Consider the following 22,492-nt stretch of genomic DNA (forward strand, 5'->3'; position numbering starts at 1 on the left):
CTGGAATAGCTGCCTCGTCATGCAGTTTGGCTTGCTTGAAGTGTGCTCTCGTGCTCCACCTTTTATACCTGTGGGGAAGGTAGATGGCTGCCAGGTGTGTGTGATTATTGTCAATTGCCTGAGCTTTGTGTTGGGACATGTCTGGTAAACAACTCTGGTGTTAGTCCGTTGTCTTTCATGGTGTAAGAAAGTGTTCATGTCGGAAATGAGGGTGGGGTAGAGCTTCTCAATATCCTACAAGGTAGGATGGGGACAAGGTGTTGCGGAAGGGGGTACTGTGTCTCACCCGTTGCTGTCCCACTTCCACTCCCCGAGGACCCCCCATGCAGGTAATCCTCCTGCACTGGTCCACCCCTAGGAACTCGATCCAATAGAGATGACCGTGTCCTGGCCACCCTGATGACAGATCCCTGGGCACTAGTCACAGACACCTTCAGGTTTCTCACACTTTTCTAAACTATGCATTTACCCTAACCTGACATTCATGTTCTACATGCCTAATGTAGAACCCAAACCACAAGGCATAAATTAGTTTTCAGAAATTGATTAGCAGAGTTTGCTAATTAAAATGTTCTTAATTAGCAAACGCACCCATTTGATTAGCAATGTTGTACTAATATTAATGTCACCAGAAGTTATTTGCATCTAAAACATAAAATGAGCATCAATACAGCATTTATGTGTACCGCTGAAGTAAGGTATTAGTGAGACAAATCAGGGCTTGCAAATTCTTTACAATTCCACTAGTAGACCTGCAGGTTAAGTAATTTAGTTACAATGTACATGCGCTTTCTGTAAAGTGGTGCATGTCACCACAAACCCACTTTATGTTTGACACACTGTCAGCTAAGCGCAGTGAAACATTTGACGTGTACGAGTGAACTTTGCGAGCTCTGGCTGAGTGCCTGTAAAAGGTTAGGTGCAAGAAATAAATAGATGGATATGATAAAAAAAAAGACAGGTGCCAATATACAATGCAATCATAGAACAAAGTGAGCTCTGGAAGTTAACTTCAGCGTGTTGTATTGCAGTAGATGTGTCCATATACAGTCTGGATGGAACTATTGATCATTCTTTTGCATAAACATCTAGTAAGCCTTGTCTATTAATTATGTTCGAGGAAAGAAAGTAAGAGACTAAACTGAGTAGATGGCATAGCAGGCAGGGAATTGGTCAAACTAGGTGGAATATTGTAGTTTTCTGCCATCTCACTTTCAGGATAACTGGTATAAAGCCTCTCATGGGCTGAGCACCAGTTGCACAGATAAATGCAACCAGCAGGTCATAGAACAAGATGTGCCATTAAAAGCAGTTAGCCATGGGATCATGTACATTTTCAAAAGTGTTCACTCGTCAATGTGATACAATCTTCCCCAACAAAAAATAAATCTAGTGGACACTGAGATTTTGATACACAGACCTAAACTTTACTGTAAATCGTCGAGACAATGCAGTGTTTTACAGAAGCAATACTGTAGTTATGCATTATGCAACAACTTAAATTGTTGGAATGGAATTGCATTGCTGTTTTTAATAAGGTTACACATACTGGTCTTTGCCGAAGAGGATATAGTTGGCAAATAAAAGTATCATCCAGATTACTTCTGTTTTCAATTCTTTGAAAAAGAATCTTGCCTAGCACTCCCACACAGGCCTTTGGCACTTAAGGGTGAAGTAGATTATTACTATTGCACTCTCTCAATTATCCCCTTTGAACTTGCTGTGAACAGAGAAGAGGGTGGAAAGAGCCTTGAGAGCCAGAGAGGAATTCAGGGTGAGCAGTGCTTTCATTGAGCTGGGTAACAAAATAGCTAACTTTGCTACGCAAGTGTCAATTTAATTAGCAAACCGACAGAATTGCATAACAAATTGCTATGCGACACTGCTTATTTTATGCCTTTAACCATGAGACGTGGCTCTGCTAGACTACTCCTAAGAACTACCCGTACATTGTAATGCATGTGTGGGCTTGCACTTTGAAGACTTAACACAAACTTACTGTAACTAGTGCCCTGATACCTGTGGGTTTTTTGTGCTGCTATAAATGAAAAAATTAATAAATAGCTTTCACAATGCTCGGTTTCTGCACTGTGATAAACACAGCTTCTTGATATTCCAATTCAACTTCCCGAAGTTCCAGGGCCCCTCCTGAGAAGGCATGTGGGCAGACTCAAACTGCATGTGCTACGCCGCTGCACCTCTTACCTCGCAGCACGGACTTGAGGTTGACTTTGGCCTGTTGGTGCAGATCCTCCACGCACGGCGGCCTCGAGGCGGGAAGGAAGACATTCTCTTGGTGGTGCCACGGGGCCGTGTAGTGGACCGTCCATTTACTTTCCTCGTCTAGATTGGAAACAGCTACAAATTAAAAAGAACAAAGTTTACATTTCTAACATTAGGAAATATACATGTGCATAATGCTACAAAATGGAGGCGACAATATCAGGACACAAGCAAACTTAACACTGAATAAAACAAACAACAACTATGTCCATTGACAGGCAAAATATAGATTTAAAAAGCAATAGGACGTGGATGCAAGCATAAGACATGTGTTAGATGCACAGCTAACAAAAAGATACAAAAACATAAGATCAGCAGCACAACACCTATAAAAAAAAAACCTGCAACACAATACTCCCCTACCACTTAATACAAAACTCTCGTTTGAATCAAAACAGCAGCACAACATAAAACTGCCAGATTCCACTACCCAAATAACCAAAAACGACAGCACTGCAAAACCTACCAAAACAACCTCAACACTTGAGTATCAGAATGACAGCAACACAATATAAGCACAAGATTCCAGTAGCCAAACTAGTGCATATTTATAAAACAAAAAAACTCTCATCTCAATAACAAAACAATTACTACAGTATTAAAAACGACATCACTTCACCACCAAAACTACAATATCAAAACACCCACACTACACCTTTGCAGCCAACTGGTAGAATAGAAAATTGCAGGCAAGATTTTTGCTTTGCATAAATATGGAAGCATAATGATACATGTGTATACCTAACTGCACAGTGATGACAGATTATCTCATCTCCACATATGCTCATCAAGGTGGCACCAGACCAGCAAACCTAGTTCTGTACACATTCATGCAAGAACAAGGCACAGTGCTCAAGTGTGCACCTTTATAAACGCATAAGAAATGGAACATTATGCACCACCTCATTGCAAACAAATAAAATCACATGCATAATCCCACGCCTACGGGATCAGCGCAAGGCAAAGTGGCTTGAACAAAGCCATAAACGGGGGCAAGAGTGGCAATACACATCCATAAAGGCATGCCTATGCAGGCTCACTTACTCACAACTGCAACCAGCACCAGCTGCTGCCATCCAAACGTCTACTCTCCTTTTACATGGCAGCGAGGTTGGCATCACGCGGTTTAGCTTATGAATACTGCCTGCAATGTTAACTAAAAGTATCGCTCTCGCAGCTCCTACTTTAAAGGATATATATGTATATATAACATTTTATATCTCTTTATGGTTTCACTGCCATGGAGTCCACATGGCCTCAGAAACCCAAACCGCGCCAGTGCTTGGAGGTCATACAATGGCGGCTAACACAACAGCACACCCATGCTTGTTCTACCCAAGACAACAGTGCTGGAAGACACAACTAGCTGAATGAAATGGCATTCCAGACAGCATGGCAGACTGCAGCCCATGTGGATGCATGTATACAGCATGTACAGTGTGCCAAGCCTGTCCCTCTCAGCCTGCTGCAGCACCACAGAGTCGCCAAGCCGTGCTTTGTTCTCATACTAAGATCACACTCCTAGAATACAAGTACGAAGACCACATGCTTCACTCCGGGGACAATGGGCCTTCAATCTGGGTGGGGCTCTAAATGAAAGTGGGAGTTTAATTTGGCTTGAATCATCCACATCGCCAAACGCACCACAATAGCAGCGCTTCACCGTGGCCAGCAGAAAGGGCCAGGCCTCCCACGCCCTCTCACGCATCAGGGCAGGCGGCAGATGCCGGCTGTCCATCCTTCCTGCAAATCTCATCTTCCCTTTACCTTCCCTGCCAGAGGAGTTTGCCTTTTAAAGTACTAAAAAGCGTGCTTTCATCGCTCTCATCGGTGTGAATACAGTGCAGAAGGGGACAACAGAGGGTATCGCTGAAAGTCCTTAGAAACTTCTGCCTGCGAATCGCAGGAAGGGGCGGAAGTTGCCCCCTTTGCCACCTTTGGAGATGTACAGGGGCAGCAGAGCAGTCAGCCTGGCGAGGCATGAATGAAGCCCAGAGTACAATTAGCCGCATGTCTGGGTTTGTGAAACCTGCGCTTCAATCCTACTGCCCCTCCCCCTCCAAGACACCCGCGGATGCCCATGGCAACCATTCACTGTGGCAACAGCTCGCCCTAGCATGGGAATCCGGGGACAGTTGACGGGGTAGGGGGGGGGGGGGAGGGTTGGGGCGGGGGGAGCCCTGAAAACAATCCACTGCATGCCGGGAGCCCCGGCCTTGTCGCAGCGTGGGGACCGTGTGTACTTGCAGTGCAGATGTGCAGATGGACGGAGCAGCCTTGCAAAAGTGGCGCTCGCGTCCTTAGGGGCCTGCACTAGTTGGGCTGCCGGTTCATACGGAAGCTCACGCTGGCCAACTTTTCCACACTGTACAGCTGGCAGCTGATGGCATTCATTCTAGATACAGTGCAATGTCCGAACACTGCTACAAGATGGAATACAAGGATGGGGAAGACATTGGGATGGACATTGGGCCTGTACACTATGAACTTCGTGAGAAATTTAAAAAAGCAATTGAATAGATTATCGCAAAGCCTTTGTGCAGTAACACACTACTGTGCACGACCCCTTAAAAATGCAGAGCAAACTAATCAAAATGACCCCTGGCATTGGGAAGACGGGCATGCAACCCAGTTTCCTTTGCATTCTGGAACGTGTGCTTCTGCCTGTCCGTTCTGGGCCAGGCGTCTCATGGGACGCATATTATAAAGGGATGGGTGGGCAGGCTTCTCCTTCAGTGCATGAACTTCCATAACAACTCAAGGCGCTGGCACCCAAGGGCTGGTTGGACCATCCTCCGGGCGTCGGTTGGACTCTCAAAATCATTTTGGTCTGAATAATAAAAGAAACATTTTTAGTTTTGATCAGAAAAGGCAGGTGAACTTATCGCGTCTACCCACCGTGCATTGTAGGTACCACAGAACATCGACCTACCTATACCATTTGCCACTATACCCCAGAAAACGGGACACCTCGAAGAGCAGGCAGGCCAGGTTTCATTTCCACACCACGCAGGGACTGAGTGTTCAAGTCCTCTCTACCCTACCTAGCTCCGCCCCACCATCCTAGCCAAGTGCCACTGGCCAACACTCGAGGCTGATCATACAGGATGTGATTACAAAAGGGAGGCCTAACGATGCTCATCACACGGGCAAAGCACTGGGGGCGCAGGGGGTGTTTCTGGAGGCAGAACCCAGAGTGTGGAAGTGAATTAGAAACCAGAGAAGAATGAGAACATGCATGCTTTGCTATGAGCAGGTCCGGAGGCTTACATTGTATCTAGCAGTATTAAGGCACTACTCATAGGTGCAAAGCATGATCGATCCTTGGTAAAGTCACGAGCAACTCAGTAACCAGGAAAATTGCTATTACTGCTTCAAAGCACGGACAGGAAATGGTGGGGGTGAATGGAGAAGCGTGCTGTGTTACGAACTTCTAAAATGACTACCTCCCACTGAGAAAGCAAAAGGAGGGTGGGTTGAAAGGAATGTGGGAACAGGGTGAGAAGGTCAACTGATGGCAATGTGAGGGTGTATTTGGAGATGTGTGAGGGTCTACTAGGACCGGTTTTGTCGGTGCTGCGGGTGGTTCTGTTGGATATTTGGTGGTACGCTAGTTTGTAACACATGCCACACACCTACTGGTCTCCAGGAGCATCGCTCAGTAGAAGACCCTTTGGGTGACTGCGAAAGGTCGCTCCAGGTGATGTGGGCCGGCTTATAAAGGTTAGGCCAACCATGGGCTTATTTAGAGGAGTGTGCAATGTCCCTGCTGCCCAAGAAAACAATCTTCTGTCATGAGTGTTAAATACACCGAACTACAGAAGTAAGCTGTCCAGGATATGTCTAAGAAAATGTCATAATGTCAGAGTCCCCGCCCAGAATCTTGAGTCAGAGGAAAATTCAGGTAAAAGAGGTGCCGAATTTCCAAAGTTTCTGTAGCAATTTTTTTTTTTTTTTAATAGGAGTGCCATAATCCAAACAGAAAACTGAGTAACAACTGAGTAACAGCTCAAAGGCAAAAACAAAGTAACCTGTTGTATTGTGCTTGGTATGAATGCAGGTGCTTGGTGATGTAAGAGAGCGTGTTTGGTGTGTCAGAGAGAATGTTATGGTGCGAGTGAGGGAATGCTTGGAGTAAAGGTTCCAGACTGTCAGTATAAGGGCTTCTGCCTGGGTGTCAGGAGCCAGTGGTTCTCTTACTATGACATCTTAATGTAACTTACTGAAGCTGATTAAAGTAACTGCCCTGGAACATACTTGATGTGTGAGGATCCTGCTTTATCTCATAACCCAATGAAAAACCCATAGCACCAAGCCAAAAACTGGAAAACCCAATGGCAAAACAAGAACAGCGCCAGTGCAAAACCATGAGAGCCCCATGGCAAAACCAGGACAGTGCAAAGGCAAAAAAATCCAAGCAGACCTTTGGCAAAATCACAATGGGGCCAAAGCGACACCAGAGCAGCTCCAAAGCAAAGCCAAGCATTACCTCTGCAAAACTAGAGGAGCTCCATAACACAACAAGAACATTGTCACGGCAAAAACAGCCAGCATGGTTCTTGGACGCAAGACAAATGCACCTCTCGACCTTCAATTCTCTTTGGGTTCCACCCATTCATATAGAGCCAAACAGGCCGAACCGGGGTGGGGTTTAACAATTAAAAACAGACCACAGAGCAGTGCTGGAAAAATACAGTCTTTAACGTGGTGCCAGCTCTGGTGTGGTGTTTAGGGTTGAATGTACCTTCCCGCATGAAATGCTTCCACAGTCAATTCAAAAAACAACATTGCAAACCTAGTGCCTGTAGATTTCATCAATGTGTAATTTTCCCTCCATTTGTGCCCCCTCCCCACCACCACCCAAACGTTTTGCTTTTGTTTGGCTATCCTATCCTGACTTTTTCCAATGGAGCCCAGCCTTCAGCTGCGCTCCCCTGAGCTTTTGCTCACTTGTTATGGGGAAACTGACACATCCTTCAGATGGTCAGTATGGGGAAACTACGTTTCCCTTAGTCTTTGATTATGTTGCCATTTATTGGTAACATTTTAACAGTGCACAACATACATTCCAAACTGTGCGCTGGGGTCCTTTTTGTTTTATGGCCCTAGACAACCTCGAAGGATTTTTTGGGTGATTGTATGAGTGTGTCTGGTACAAACTGGTGGCATCAGTTACTTTAAAAAAAAAAAGTGTTTTACTTCTTTTTACGGAATCACATCACGTTTACCGCATTTGGTTCAAGACTGTGGCAATGGTCTGATTGGCCCCTCTGCCTTTCGGCCCGTGGCTGGGCTGAAATCATCCCTGGGGTGTGCGGGCCGGTTTGGAAAAAATAAATTTGAAAAAAAAATAATGTTTTTTTTTCATTTTTTTTTCTTCCAAAAAGCCTTTCATCCTTCTTAGGTCGATAAATGAGTACCAACACAGGTTGGGTGATATTGTATGAATATTTGTTCTATAAAAAAGAGTTTAAGCGTAGGTCCTATACAATAACATTATCATTTGGCCTTGGACGTCTGCTTGGATTCACAGTAATTTAGTGTACTTAGGAATTTGATGCATTTCTGTTTTGTCAAGGGTGAAAGGTCGTGTTTCATTGCTTCCCGTGATGTCACTTTGGGGTGGGGTCAAATGACTCACTTCTGGTGATGTCATCAGAGGTCAAGGGTCATGAGGAGAGGAGTGGACCACTTTTTTGAGGCGAGGGGTGGGCCACTTTCTTTGGGTGACCGGGCCTATTTCTTGTCCCAGTCCGACCCTGACTGTGGCCAGATCCGAAAATAGTTGAGCCACAAAGTATTTTGTTCTGTCCCATGGCCATTTTGTCCCTTGCCTTCATCCAGGTCGAATAACCCAGGTTTTCCTAATTTGGGCATGCAGCCTCCTGCCAAAACTGATCTCTTTCGCTGGCTTCTGCATGTCACGTGTGTGTGTGTGTGCCCAGGAAGCGGGTTGGGACTGTCTGATCCCAATCCACATGAGTGATGCCAGGTTGTCTGAAGTGCCTGAAGGACTGGGACCACAGTAGACCGTGTTTGGTCCATGACTGGGATGCCTGCATGAGAGCAGATCTTTGATTGGAAGCCCTCGATTTTGACGCAAAGCTGATCTTGGATAAGAGAGGGGGCTCTGCATCCATTCCAGGTTGATCAACCGAGTTCTCCCTGAACTACAGAAGGAGCCAAGTATCCTGCAACAAAGAAACTGACTTGTGGAACCACTGGCAATGCTTTGGAAGGTTTGGCACCCTTCACCCTCTGCTGTCTCATCAGACCCGTTTTCTTCATCGATCAAGAAGGCCTGCCAAGGCGCTTTGCCCCTTTGGAGTAGCGGGAACAACTACTCTAAGCGCATTGAAGCGCTTTGAAACACATTGTGTAGAGGCGCCTTATAAATAAACTTTCATATCGTATCATCCTGCTTATCCAACGAACGAGCCCCTCAGGAAGTATTCCTGGGACATCCAGTGAACTGTCGAGCTCTACCTCAGGGTATCCCGCAGAATCGCCGCTGTATCGAGTTGCAACTTGGGACATCACTTGCTTGTGGCCCCGTGCTCTCTCCCGCCAAATTCTGCAGACCTAGCTCCTCTGGGTCCCAAATTAGTAGTGTGTAATGCTGCACACATCTGTGATTCCTGCGTCACTACCTGTTGGTGACGGTCGCTGCAGGCGCCTTGCTGTTCTGTTCTCCTGTGCCCTGAAGCATGCTGCACCGGAATTGTCTTCATACCTCTTTCGGAAGCTGAGAAAAGGCAACTGTACAGTCACGGACAACCGTTCTATCCTGCAGGACTCGAACCTACTAGCGACCTTGACTGAACTGGCAAAGTTTGGTCCGGACTGTGCCGAGGGTCGGTGAGTATTTTCATCACTTACCGGTGGCCCCCTGGCACAACCGATCACTTTTACACACAAATATCCCTTAACGGGTATTCGATCTTGGTTGGGTTAGCCTGCGCTCCCCAGCTATTCTCACCTTTTGAAAACTGCTCTGCCACCAAGTGCTGATCCTACTCGAATATTGGGAACCAATTCTTTATTGCCTCAAGCCCTTCCTGACTTTCTGCAGCCCTACCAAGATGACCTGTTTTTTTTGTTCTCCCTGTGAGATCGTGCATTTTTACGCACAACTGTACTGTGGAGCAAAAGGCTCCCCACTTCTTAGGGCTGGACTCGAAAGTTAGGGAACGACTGAAGAATTGTCTAATTCTCCTATTGTGTTAACTGTGCCCTCTCTTTACAGGTTGTGGATGTGTTTTACTTCTGTGTCCCATTAGGAAACGTAATGTATATGCGTTATTTAGTCTAAGGATTTTGTGTGATAACTGTTTTGATATAACTAAAGTTTACTTTTGTCTATTGGTCCGGCCGACAATAAATGTATAGATATTTTTCCTATACACTCGTCTAAGAGTAATTTGTGGTTTATTGCTATGTGTGCTCATTGTAGGCTTCCGATCACTCTCACGCCTCCTGAGACTTAGACTTGACCACTTGCAAAACTACCTAGACTGGTCTAGCTTGTCCAGAAGGTTCCCCCGTTTCAGTGAAACGAGGGTGGCCTCCTAAACTTCTTCCCACCAGTTCGGAGTTTAGAAATTCATCTTAACAGTGCCCAATGACGTACCTTCCCAGCGGCGAGTGCTTTCGGGCCCACTGTACATTTCATAAGGCAGCACAGAAGCACATCTACACTTTTAGCAAAGCAGTCTGACTGATGCCGGGCAGCTGGGATGAGGTTTGAGCAAAAAACCTCTGTCCGGAAGCCACTGAAGATGTAGGATCTACACAGCAGTGAACATGGAGCTGCAGGCTATGGTAGTCAGTGGGCAACAGAAAATCTTTTCACATAATGATACATTTGTGATGTCCTGCAAGAATGCTCGAAGCTGTAAGTCTTCCCATCACATTTTAGAAGTGTCAAAATTAATTCCTCAAACTAAAATTTGCCCGAGACATATTATCAATCCCAGGTTTGCAGCTGGAGCTCTTGGTTGCAGCAGGGAAAAGCCCAAAACCTGGCTTGTATCTGCCAACATAAGAGGCTTCCACAAAGGGAGATGCAAGGTTTCAATGATGGGCTGTGGGTGGCATATCAGATATGCATGTGAGCCGCGCAGCACACCGTTACACTCACCCAGTGGGGGGATAACCAATCATCATGTTTAAGGAGGGAGCACAATCTATTAAGGTAGCCACAGACAGTAATCAGGGCTCTGATTGGGCAAGAAAGGAAGATGGAGGGCATTGTGGAGACATTTGGGGCAAAAAAGTACATCTGCATTATGTATGCTGGGAGTGCCTTTAGTACAAGTGCAAGCGTCAAAGCCAATTCTTTTTTCTTGCTTTGATAAAAAAAAAAAAAAAAACATTCAAGTAGGCCGGCAGGGCATCCACACATGGAGGCACGTGACGAGCGGGCAAGCCGGGCGCCCACCCCAGTAGTAACTGGGGGCTCAACAACTGAGGCTGGTGAGATAGCATGCTTGGGGTGTTGGTGTGTCATTCTTTTGTGTGGCATTCTGAGCAGAGGGGCAAGAGGATGATGCCAACACACGCAATGTGGGCAGAGAAGATGAACATGGTAGGAGGCAAGGGTGGAGGAAAAGGCCTGGAAGGAGGGACAGTGGAAAGGGGCACCCATGCACGAGAACCATGTGTGAATCTCTCTGGATGCAGGAGCTCCTGGGAATAAGACCACAGTGGGAAACGGACCTTGAACGGGTCAGGGGCGCCCTCGCATGCAAGCACCACCACTATACCGGAAGCTACCCGGGGCTAGGGTGACCAGACGTCCGCATTTTCCCGGGACAGTCCGGGGAAATCACCCTCCGTCCCGGGTCCCGGAAGTTTTTTCATTTTTGAAACCCTGTCCGGGGTTTGCATGTTTGGGGGCTACGGTCATTAAAACCGTAATTATTTTTCACAACACTATCAGAATTTTTAACTTGGAGGTTTGGCTCAAACCCCCAACCTCTCAGGTACAAGTCAGAACACCTACGGACTGTGCCACGGAGACTGGCTTGGGAATTATTGTACAGCAGGCCATGTAATATCAATTAGATAGAGCTAACGCTCGTTTTGAATTAACATGCCACGATTTACAGACAAAACTGCACAAATGAGATTATATACAGTTTATAGAAAGGAGAAGTGCTGGAAATATGGTTGGCGGGTGGTTGTGGGGGCGTGTTGGGGGAGGGGCGGTAATTGGTGGGCTGTGATGGGGTAGTCCCTCTTATGTTGTTGGCCGTCCGGGTTTTTTTGTTTTGAAAATCTGGTCACCCTACCTAGGGCTCAGAGCAGAGGGCGACTCGCCCAGCACCTTTTGTGAATGCCCAGCACCTTTTGTGAATGCCCGGCTCACCGTGTATCTGAACCTTTCAGGTGTTTGTTCATGGCATGTACTTCCGGGGGGCAAAGGTCGGTTTAGAACACAGACGGTTCCCGGGAACCATGACACATTGGGCACCAGCTGATCCGCCCGGCCTGCAGACTCACCTGCTATTGACACACGTGGAGTTCAAGGGAATTGGGCAGGTGCCCCGGAAACAAAGGAAAGGAAACACTGCTTCAAAGAGAAGCGAAATAAAGGGATAGGAAGCTGACGGCCAACGATGTGGGTTGGGTTTCTTTTGAAGAGCCTGGTCCCTCCAAGCGGTCCCATGCCGGTAGCGCGTGGGGGGGGAGGGGGGCGCTCCTGGACGTCCTAGACAGTAGAAGGAGGGATCCGTCCCACTCCACTAACCCGAAAGATGCCCCGAGGCGGCCAGGTGACCCGGGGCAGAGGGGGATAAAGAGTGGGGTCAGGGGATGAGAGAGACAAAGTGTGTGTATGTATGTCACACAGAGAGGGGGCATACAAGGAGAGCAAGAAAGACGCAGAAAGCAGTGCCTGGAAACGAGAAGAGTTGGTAACAGGTCAACAAGGCATTACTGAACTGAGCAATTCCAGGGGCCACACTATACAACGTGCGTCTCCTGACACACACGGGTCTGGTGTGAAAAACACGAGGATCTACTGGATGACAAAAGGTCAAAGCTATTCATTTCCTACAACAACAATACAAAAAAGTCTACAGTCAGCAGTTGTCTGCTTGAAAATAAATCATAGGTTTCAATCTTTCTATGGTGGGGCTGAATTAAACGTTGTGCTTGCTATATGTTGTGCAAAAAAATACTGCACAGCTATATTTGCAACGGTGTGCTGCATTGTTGCGTTGCAATGATGTGCAGAAACGTGTCCAATGTGCTCTCGGTATGGACACGGGCACGGCGAGAGCATGTGCGAGAGAGAACGTGGGGTCTCAAAGCCTCTGCGCCCCTCCCCCATTGCCTGCACTCTCACATGCCAAGGGTCGGAGGCTGCTGGATGCGTTAGGGGCCGGCAGAGACCCCTGGGGTTATTCAGTGACAGAATGAAAGCCCCGCGTGGGAACACAAAGGGGGGAGCCCCCCCCCCCCCGAGAAACCCCTCCCCCCCACTCCTCCTCTGCAGATACTGGTCTTGTACGGAGCTGCGAGTGGCAGCCAGGCACAGACGCCAGAGTGCGGGCACAACCCGCAGGCAGGAGCGGGGCACAACAACACGAGAGCCGGGCACAACCCGCAGCCGCGCGGGCGCTACCTCACACAGAATAGCCGTCATTTCATTGCCCATCACCGATGCAGTCTGTGTAGCAATGGTACACGGCTCACTGTAATTATCATGACACAATGAGCGACTGCACAACTCACACACATTTGAACAATTGCCTTCTATCTATCGATCCCCGCGTTTTAGCATCCTTGCGAAGCAGAGCACGGAAACACTAGGCGCTTGCTGCGCGCTACACTTCGTGTAATGTCACGGAGACGTTCCGTGAAGTTGGGGACCTTGTTCGGCCAGGCCCCCCTCGCTCGGCAGTGTGCAGCAAGTGCACGCAGCCTGGAACAGGTGCCAGAGGGCACCAGCATCCTCCACGGTGAGTGAGAAAATCAGGGGCTATGCGTATGGATGAAATCGGGAGAGTTCATATGGAGTGTGAGCCACCCTCTCCAGAAGTGAGTGACCTGGGCGGCACTTACCCTTCCTCTTGAAGAGCTTGATGAAGGACTTCAACTTGGTGTTCATAAACACCACCATGTCCGGGCCGGGGGGCTTCCATGCAGGGCCGGGGGTGCAGTGCCCAGAAGGTCCGCGCAGCTGCCCTTTGACCACCTGCACACAGGCGGCTGTTGCTGCCGCTGGCTGCGCTCGGAGCTCGGCCCCTCAGCCCCGCCCGAGCCCTGGTGCAGCTCCTCCCACGGCCCGCAACCTACAGGCACACGCAGTCCCGCCCCCGAAGACCAGCAGAGCCAGCTCCAGGCAAAGGAGGCCACGGTCACACGCAGCCCGCCTGGCACAGACACGCCAACCCTTCCCGTGCCACCACCCACGAGCCCCTCACTCACTCACTCTGCAGGGATCGCAAGAGGGGACATTTCACACGCGGAACCCCCAGGCGGGCGAGCGGCGATACTGCAGGTGGGTGGTGCCACCTGTCGATGCACGGAGAGGTGTCTAGGATGGCAGGCAGCGGGACGCTTCGCGAGGACTGCACCTCTGCACCCATGGCCTTCGGTCAGAACTCGCGGGGCACGGACGACCCATTTCCTTCTAGGACCAATGGCTCTCCCCCTGCAGGTGCATGGCCAGGGGCACCATTGTCCGAGCAGCCTGGCAGACCATTGCTCGCCAACATGCTACTTCAGCCAGCACTGTCAACCCTTCATTGCCACTAGTGTCCCCATTTGCATATTCTTCCTTTAAATTCTTAAAATGCAGGCTATCGCAGGGGGATAGCTCAGTGGCAACGCGCTCGCATTGGAAGCAAGACGACACAGAGCAATTTATTTATTTATTTATTTATTTATTTATTCGCATTTGTTAAGCGCACATCAGACCGAGGGCATCGTGGCGCTAGTTACAGTGTTGCTTATACTTGGTTGCATACAATTCATGTCCGTGCGGTTACATTGGACGAGATATACTTTTTTTTTTTACAGACATGCAAGATCAGCATAAAGACACGTGAGAATGGGGTTAGTTGAAAAGGGTAGTTTTGAGCTTTTTTCGGAAGGAGAAGAGAGAAGCATCAGCTCTGAGGTCCGTAGGTAGGGAATTCCAGAGCTTAGGTGCCAGGAAGGGGAAGCCTATGCCTCCTGCTTTGGTTCTGTTGATGCGAGGTATTGCTAGTTGGTTTGTGTATTGAGCTCTTCTTGGTCTTGTGGATTGATATTTACCTATTGTGTCAGATAGGTAAGAAGGAGCTGTGAGGTTGAGGCATTTATGAGTGGTTGTGAGAATTTTGAAGGAGATCCTGTCTTTGACTGGGAGCCAGTGAGCTGCCTTTCTGGCTTGTGTGATGTGTTCTCTTTTTGGTATGGGTATATGGTTCGATCCCCGGGTCCGCGCTTAGAAACCTCTGGGTGTTATAAATAACCCATCATATCATAGGAACCCCGTTCTAACGCATCCTAATGCACCCGGTGCCTTAACAGGCAGCAGTTCTCACTTATGAGCCCGAGGCTCTGCTATAGGAAAGACGACCTTCCCAGAAAGGCCATTGCAAACCACGCTGGGCTCCATCCCAAGGAATTGAAGATCAGACATAATGCACCATTCTTGAGAAGCACGTATGTTATTGAGATTTGCAGACTTGCACGCCTCCGGGCGCTCTGGCGGATGTGAGACAGGCGGTGGGAGAGATTATGCAAGTGTGGAGAACAAGTGGATTATCGTGGCTTGGATTTTGAGTGATGAAAGCACGAGACAAACAGAATTCGGTCTCTACTTCGGACAGAAATGGCTAATTCCACTCACATGCAAAGCTGCAACATATGCACAGATGGGTCCCACCTAACCCTTCCGCACAGTGTGCACTTTGCTGAGCCTGTTTCCAATTGAAATGCAACATTGGAAAGTGGTTAGGCACACCAAAGTTAGGAACTTGTGTTATAATGTTTCAGGGATATTGAGCTATGGAGTAGCTCATAAAAATGTCTGTAAAGTTAAGGGTGCAGGGGAGAAATAACTGACTCTGGTATCACAAGTCAATGACATGTATAGAAAACAAAGTGTCCAATTCATGGACACTCCCATCCCTTGCACAACTAGGATTAACGAAACACATTTTCAGTCAATATTCCAAAAAGTATATGTCTTATTTCACTATTTTAGGATCAAGGTAAATGATGTTTCTCAGTAAGAAAACAATCTTAAACAATATTTTTGGACAGGCATTTATATAGTAAGGTAATATCAGGTATACATTGCATACAATAAATGAATTCATTAACAATTTCTTGCATTGTTTTCATTCCATCTGTACAAACGTTTTTTGAGAATATTTTCCAATTGATGCAGGGTATCATGTTGGTGAATGGTGCATGAGCAGAAACACGTGGAAGCACCCCATCCGCCATGCCAGATTTGCAGAAATGCACCAAGACTAGGGGCGCGGAGATGGCTGAATGCATGTTAGCATGAGATTTACAAATGTATCCTTAACCCATTGCTCTTAAAATAAAATATAATAAACGTTTGGTGAATGGAGGCCGCAGGTCACACGGTGCCCTGGGTCATGCGGGAGTAGCTCAGGTGGGGCTGGACTTTCTTTACACTAGGATCGATCTCCAGGCACATGACACGTGAAGACTGATGAGGGCTACTCGCATCTGACCTGTTGATACCCTTCGTACGTGAAACAACGATGGCCAGTAAATACCTCGCATACACAAACTATGCAAATAGTTGTCCTGACCTAAGTTGTAAGTAACCGGGCGTATAAAACGTTGTGTCCGGCCTGCCTGCTTTGCACTGGGTAGTTAGACAGATGCTTTTATAAGGGAGCGGGAAACCAGGAGAGGCGGCTGACGCCGCCACCCACGCATCGGAGCCGGACAGACTTTATGCTTGAGCTCAGACCTACGATAGCGCCAAGTTGTCATCGAGAGCGCTATGGTGGCAGCACTCAGCTGGGAGACACGGGGGGGGGGGGGGCGCGTGGTTAAGTGAACACAAGGAGCAGCCACCCAGTAATGACGTCAGACCATCGCGCCCGATCTAATAACATACGATAATACACGGGCAACTTGTCACAGCTCTGGACCATGCCATTAAAGCATGGTTCTATTGTATAAAACCGCCCCGCTATTTGCTTACTGCACGGGTCACAAAGTCGGAGAGAGGGGAGAGGGAAGAGGGAAGAGGGAAGAGGGGAGAGGGGAGAGGGGAGAGGGGAGAGGGGAGAGGGGAGAGGGGAGAGGGGAGAGGGGAGAGGGGAGAGGGGAGAGGGGAGAGGGGAGAGGGGAGAGGGGAGAGGGGAGAGGGGAGAGGGGAGAGGGGAGAGGGGAGAGGGGAGAGGGGAGAGGGGAGAGGGGAGAGGGGAGAGGGGAGAGGGGAGAGGGGAGAGGGGAGAGGGGAGAGGGGAGAGGGGAGAGGGGAGAGGGGAGAGGGGAGAGGGGAGAGGGGAGAGGGGAGAGGGGAGAGGGGAGAGGGGAGAGGGAAGAGGGAAGAGGGAAGAGGGAAGAGGGAAGAGGGAAGAGGGAAGAGGGAAGAGGGAAGAGGGAAGAGGGAAGAGGGAAGAGGGAAGAGGGAAGAGGGAAGAGGGAAGAGGGAAGAGGGAAGAGGGAAGAGGGAAGAGGGAAGAGGGAAGAGGGAAGAGGGAAGAGGGAAGAGGGAAGAGGGAAGAGGGAAGAGGGAAGAGGGAAGAGGGAAGAGGGAAGAGGGAAGAGGGAAGAGGGAAGAGGGAAGAGGAAGAGAGAAGAGAGAAGAGAGAAGAGAGAAGAGAGAAGAGAGAAGAGAGAAGAGAGAAGAGAGAAGAGAGAAGAGAGAAGAGAAGAGAGAAAAAGAGAGAGAGAGAGAGAGAGAGAGAGAGAGAGAGAGAGAGAGAGAGAGAGAGAGAGAGAGAGAGAGAGAGAGAGAGAGAGAGAGAGAGAGAGAGAGAGAGAGAGAGAGAGAGAGAGAGAGAGAGAGAGAGAGAGAGAGAGAGGTACCTTGCAGCATGCGGTTGTGTACAAGATCAATACTCGGAGGAGCACTAGCTACGCATGTTACGTTAGTAAGCACACCACAGGCGTGACCATGTTTTATCGCCCCCCCCCCCCCCTCCTGTAGCGAGAAGGTGCCGGTGGGGTGCATGTTGATGGGCACCGCCCGCTTGCTTAAGATTCCGCAGGTTGGGCGCTTAACACGTGTGAAGCACTTCCCAGCGGGGGTCCCTCGGCGTGTTTGTATAGGATGTAGCGCATTAGTCCACGCCCCTTCACAAATAAAGAGACTTGCATTGTTAATGGAGAGAGCAGAGGGGCAAGGGGAGGGCGGTACCTGACCTTCGTGTCATGGGAGGCAGTGCAAGGCTCGCTCTACACAGGGGACGCTGCTGCCGGCGGGAGGCTGGGAGCCAATATCCCCTCACAGCAACCTGCTAAGTGTCTCTGTGTGAGAGGGGACCCTCGTGTCATTCTCTAAACCAGCACGTGGGGTGCAGAGTGTGTGCGCGGAGCCTGAGCGGGGCGCGGCTCTGCCATGCACACAAGGACACCTGGCTTCAATGTGGGGAGGGGCAGTGTCGGCAGGCGAGTATCCAGCATTATAGGAGTGGGAGAGCCACGAAAAAAAAACAAGTCCTGCTACTTACCTTCCCAAATGCAGGACCCGCGATTCCATATGCTCTCATTCATGACCAGCCCCCAAATCAAGTTTTTTGGTAACATTAGTGGCAGATGGCATTTTAACAAAAAATGCAGGCCCATTGCAGATGCGCAAGACTCATCTATTACAGCTCTGCCCAGGCTCCGAGGGGCAGAATACATGCAGACCTCCTAACATGCATATGGATGGATTGCACCAACAGAAGTGACTTCACAGAAAAGGACGTTGCAAGGAGCATCATCAGTCTTTGATACTTGGAAGCACCATGGAAGGGACTTAGAATAAGTTGCCACAAGTAAGCCAAGTGGCAAATACTTTTGTGGTGCAAAATACCTCAATATAATATATAGAGCAACGCTATAGCGATTAGGCTTTTTCTGTATAAAGCAGGATATATTAACATAAGCTATGCAGTGAATCACGTGCAGAGCGGGAAATAAGATACAGTGTGAATAAATAATCAGCCCAGCATCACACACTTTGGTTAAATGGTGAAACCGGGATGTGGGCAATTTAAGCAATATAAGGGAGTTTTTTTTCTCCAACTAGTGTCACTTTTAAGAACTTCAATAAAGAGGCCATGAGCAAAGCAAGTGCACGCCGGCACAAGGCTACATCTCGGTGAACCTCCCAGCTCAGGAGAGCACACTAAAACAGCGTGCTAATAAAAAGGGAGAGAAATGGCCAAGTACGCACATGGAAGCAAGGCAAGAGTTTGTCCTCGAGCATGCGCGGGTCTGTGGTGTTCTCGGTGTGATGGGCAGGGTCATGTTCTATATTGATTTTTCACTGCTATGAACCAAGTGGTCATAAATTACTGCCACTGAGCACTCCTAGACATTTGTTTTAATCCCGCCGTTTCTGAAAGCGGTTTTAGTGATATACAGGTGGGGAGACAGGGTGGGGGGTCTTATAGGGAATTGGGAATGCACAGGCAGGCATGGTATGGTCTGATGGCTTCAATTTAACAAGCAGCAGTGCCACAGTATAGAGTGGGAGGTTGTGACCGGTCTAGAAACCGCCACTTCTTAACATGCCTGCCACCGGGCAGACAATACAATACCAAACACACAGGATAATCAGATGTTGAGCACAAAAATGCAAAACGCAAAACTAAAGGGGTAAGAAAAATCCACTAATCTAACCCTAAAACCTCAACTTTCCGCATACACTCCTCAGACAGAAAACTCACACAACCACTTCCCTGCACAGCAATCCGCACGGATTTCACCACACTGCAACACCACAACTCGGCACAACAGCACACTGGGAAGTTACACCGACCCGAAAACCGCACCCAAGCTCAATGAACAATGCAAACCGAACTGAAGATGCCAACGGGACATCAAACCTGTCACTTTCCTATTCATGCTACATCCCACTAACCCCACTTCTGCCCTTTTCAGATCCGCCAGAGCACCTGGGGACCACTCATACGGAGATGGTGTTTCTGATTAGCATTAGTTATAGACACAGCTGAGGGCACTGTCTGGAGCTGAAGGTTCTGAAATAATATTAGTTATATAGGCAGCACAGGGGATTAGGACCCGTATGGACCAGGGGGTTCTGATATAGGATTCATTATAAAGGCAATGAAGGGTTGAGGTCACTGTATACACTGGGAGTTTCTGATATAGGATTATTTATAAAGGCAATGAGGGACTGAGGGCACTGTATGGGATTGGTGGTTACAAAATAGGATTGGTTATATATGTAGCTGTGGGCACTGGATGGATATGGCGTTTCTGATATATGATTAGTTATATAGGTAGCAAGGGGCTGAGAGCACTATTGAAGGACAGCGAGGGGCAGAAGTCTTTTGCATGGGTTTCAGATATAGAATTAGACTTATTATGTTAAGTTGATCTATACTGTGCACCACTACCAACAACGTCAGACTCCAGGCGCACACGTAGCTCTGCAAGAGAAGCGGGTGGGGTGTGTTAGTGAGGATAGGATGATTGGCAGGGTTCAGAACCAGGAGAAACTGGCGTCTGTGTGCATTGTCTTGCGTGTGGGAATTGGTTGAGAGGCCCCGCTTGTAACCTTAAGAGTAGGACTCAGTGCCTCTTATGTGTGCTAGTGTTTTACATTGGGTGTGTGGGTCGTATGATGCTGTGGATACGGTTGTGCGCACTGGTTAGTTTCATCCATAAGGGGAGTCCAGTGTCGTGCATGTCTGTTTGGTGTTTGATTGAGCTGCGTTGGTGTGCATTGTGTAGTTTTGATGGATTTATGGATTGAGTGCATTGGTATGTTCCGACTAAGATTGTTTCCAGAGTCTCAGAGAGTTAGTTGAATGCAAGACTTAGATTAATGCAGGATGTGTCCACGTGTAGTGTGGCTAGCCCCTAGTTGTGTATAATGGGGTTGGTTATGTTGGAGGAGCAGCAAAGGGGGGAATTGGATAGTACATTGGTTCATTTTGACAGTGCCTCTGAAGTGTGTCTTTGGTTGCCACTCAATGGTACCTTCCAACGTTCTTGGCTGCGGTCCATCGACCAGCCCTGCCTCCTCTCCACTATGGAGGCTAACTTCCCTCACAGTTTTTCGAAGGGCAGAGTGTTGGTTGTACCTAGTGTGTTCCTAAATACTCTGCAGGGTTAGTCAGAGCTGTTGCACTTTGGTCTTGTGTGGTTGGCTGCTAAATGGAAGAACGTTGGTATTGCAGTAAATGTGAGCAAGTGGTGCGCGCCTGGGCTAACCAAATTGTGTAGGTGAGACATGGTCAGGTCTGATCATTTGATTTAATGCGTTACCTGGCTGTGCTTTCCTGAGTGTATGAGTTAGCGGGTGGGTGTCTTTCTCCGAGTCTCTCAGATGTTGGTGCGGTCTACTCTTTGCCGATCTCTCTAGCTGTGGCACATTACTGGGGAGGGGAGACGGTAGGAAATTCTGGTCCTTCTTAACTTCACTGCTTGTTAACTTTGACTACTTCCCTTAGTGTGTTTCTTTCGCTCCTCGATGTTTAGCTGCAGTTGTCCCTTTGCTCTTGGCATTGTCTGTTGAATAACCAGGTTTTCAGTCATTTCCTGAAGGTGAGGTGGTCTGTGGTTCGAATTTCTTTGGGCATGTTGTTAAGTAGGTTAGCAATTAAGCATGAGAATGCAGTTTGTCCAAATTTCCTCTTTTTGTATTGTTTTGTCTCCATTTGTAGGTTGTCCCTTGATCTTAGGTCCCTTCTTGGCTGGTAGCGGCTGATCTTGGCCTGGAGGAATTTGGCTCCTTGTCTGTATGGGTATTTATGGGCGATGCAGCAGGCTTTGCATGTGATGTGTTTTGTACTGGTAACCAGTGAAGGCTTCTCAGAGCTGGAGTGACTGGGCTCTTCTGTTTAATCTCAGGAGGATCCTGGCTGCTGTGTTTTGGACCCTTTGGAGGTTTTTGGTGAGTCTTTCCAGCATTCCTAGGTAGAGGCTGTTTGCGTAGTCAATAATTCTTAGTATCAGGGATATGATTGTAAGGGTTCTGTATGGGAAGGAGAGGTATGGGAGCAGCACCCTGAAGAGTCTCAGGAGATAGAAGCACTTTAGTGATTGTGTTGACTTACGGTTGCAGGGATAGTCTGTTGTCCAGGAGTATTCCTAGGTTATTTACCACACTGGAAGTCTCAGGTTGTGTTCCCATTCGTGTCGGCCAGTCCAGTTGTGGGTTGGATGCGTTGTTTTCTGGGGGACCATTATTTCAGTTTTGATCAGGTTCAATTTTAGGTTGTTCTTTGTCATCCAATTGTAGATGCCTGTGAGAGAGTTGTTGAGGCTGTTTGGCACCAGGGTCGTGATCATCTTCAAAATCAGTTGTGTCGTCTACATAGTTTTAAGAGGTCAGTCCGTTGGTTCGAATGATTTTCATCAGGGGGACATGTAGATGTTAACAAGTAGGTTGGAGAGGCTGGATCATTGTGGAACTCTGCAGGAGATGTTTTTGGTGTCTCTGTTGAAAGGTGGTATGTTCTTACGGTTCGATTTGTGAGGAAGGAGGTAAGCCACCTTAGGGCATATTCTTTTATGCCACAATCCATCAGTCTTTTTCTTAGTGTTCCATGGCTAATTATGTCGAAAGCCGCAGCTATGTCCAGTAGTATGAGGGCAGATTGGGTGCCTTTGTCTGCATTTATTTTCAGGTCGTCCCATATCAATAGGCGTGCCGATTCTGTTCCTCTCATTGTCTGAAGCCAACTTGCGAGTGGTCGAGTATTCTGTTTGTTTCAACGCATTTAAGTAAGATATTGTATACATGGTTCTACAAGATCTTCTCTGGGTAGGGCAAGTTGGATATGAGTCTGTAGTTACTTGCATCTTTTGCAATCCGATTCCCTTTTTATCAGTGGTTTCATGTATGCTGATTTGAAGGAGGGTAGGAGAATTCCTGATTCTAGTGACAGGTTCATTAGGCACTGGAAGTGTATCGCTGGGGTTTTGTGGTTGAGGGTTTCTTTGAAGATGTACAGGGGGCAAGGGTCACGTGGAGATCCTGCGAGGTTGGTGTACTTGATAAGTGTGGAATATTTGTTCGATAATTGGTTTTGAA

At 48.1% G+C, this 22,492-nt stretch overlaps 1 protein-coding gene across 9 annotated transcripts in view; it reads right to left on the reverse strand.

The window, feature by feature from the left end:
* Positions 1 to 22,492, reverse strand: part of NHSL1 (NHS like 1) — an 844,536-nt gene that overhangs the window by 166,696 nt on the left and 655,348 nt on the right. For 8 of the 9 annotated variants that reach the window (XM_069608088.1, XM_069608085.1, XM_069608084.1 and 5 more), the window contains exon 2: positions 2,206 to 2,358. In XM_069608088.1, the coding sequence (XP_069464189.1) occupies positions 2,206 to 2,358 (153 nt within the window). Of the gene's footprint in view, positions 1 to 2,205; positions 2,359 to 13,353; positions 13,667 to 22,492 lie in introns of those variants that run through there. The other variant, XM_069608091.1, reaches the window with a different exon arrangement.

Source organism: Ambystoma mexicanum, chromosome 4q (genome assembly GCF_040938575.1).
Source record: "Ambystoma mexicanum isolate Mex_15411 chromosome 4q, UKY_AmexF1_1, whole genome shotgun sequence".
NCBI lineage: Eukaryota > Metazoa > Chordata > Amphibia > Caudata > Ambystomatidae > Ambystoma > Ambystoma mexicanum.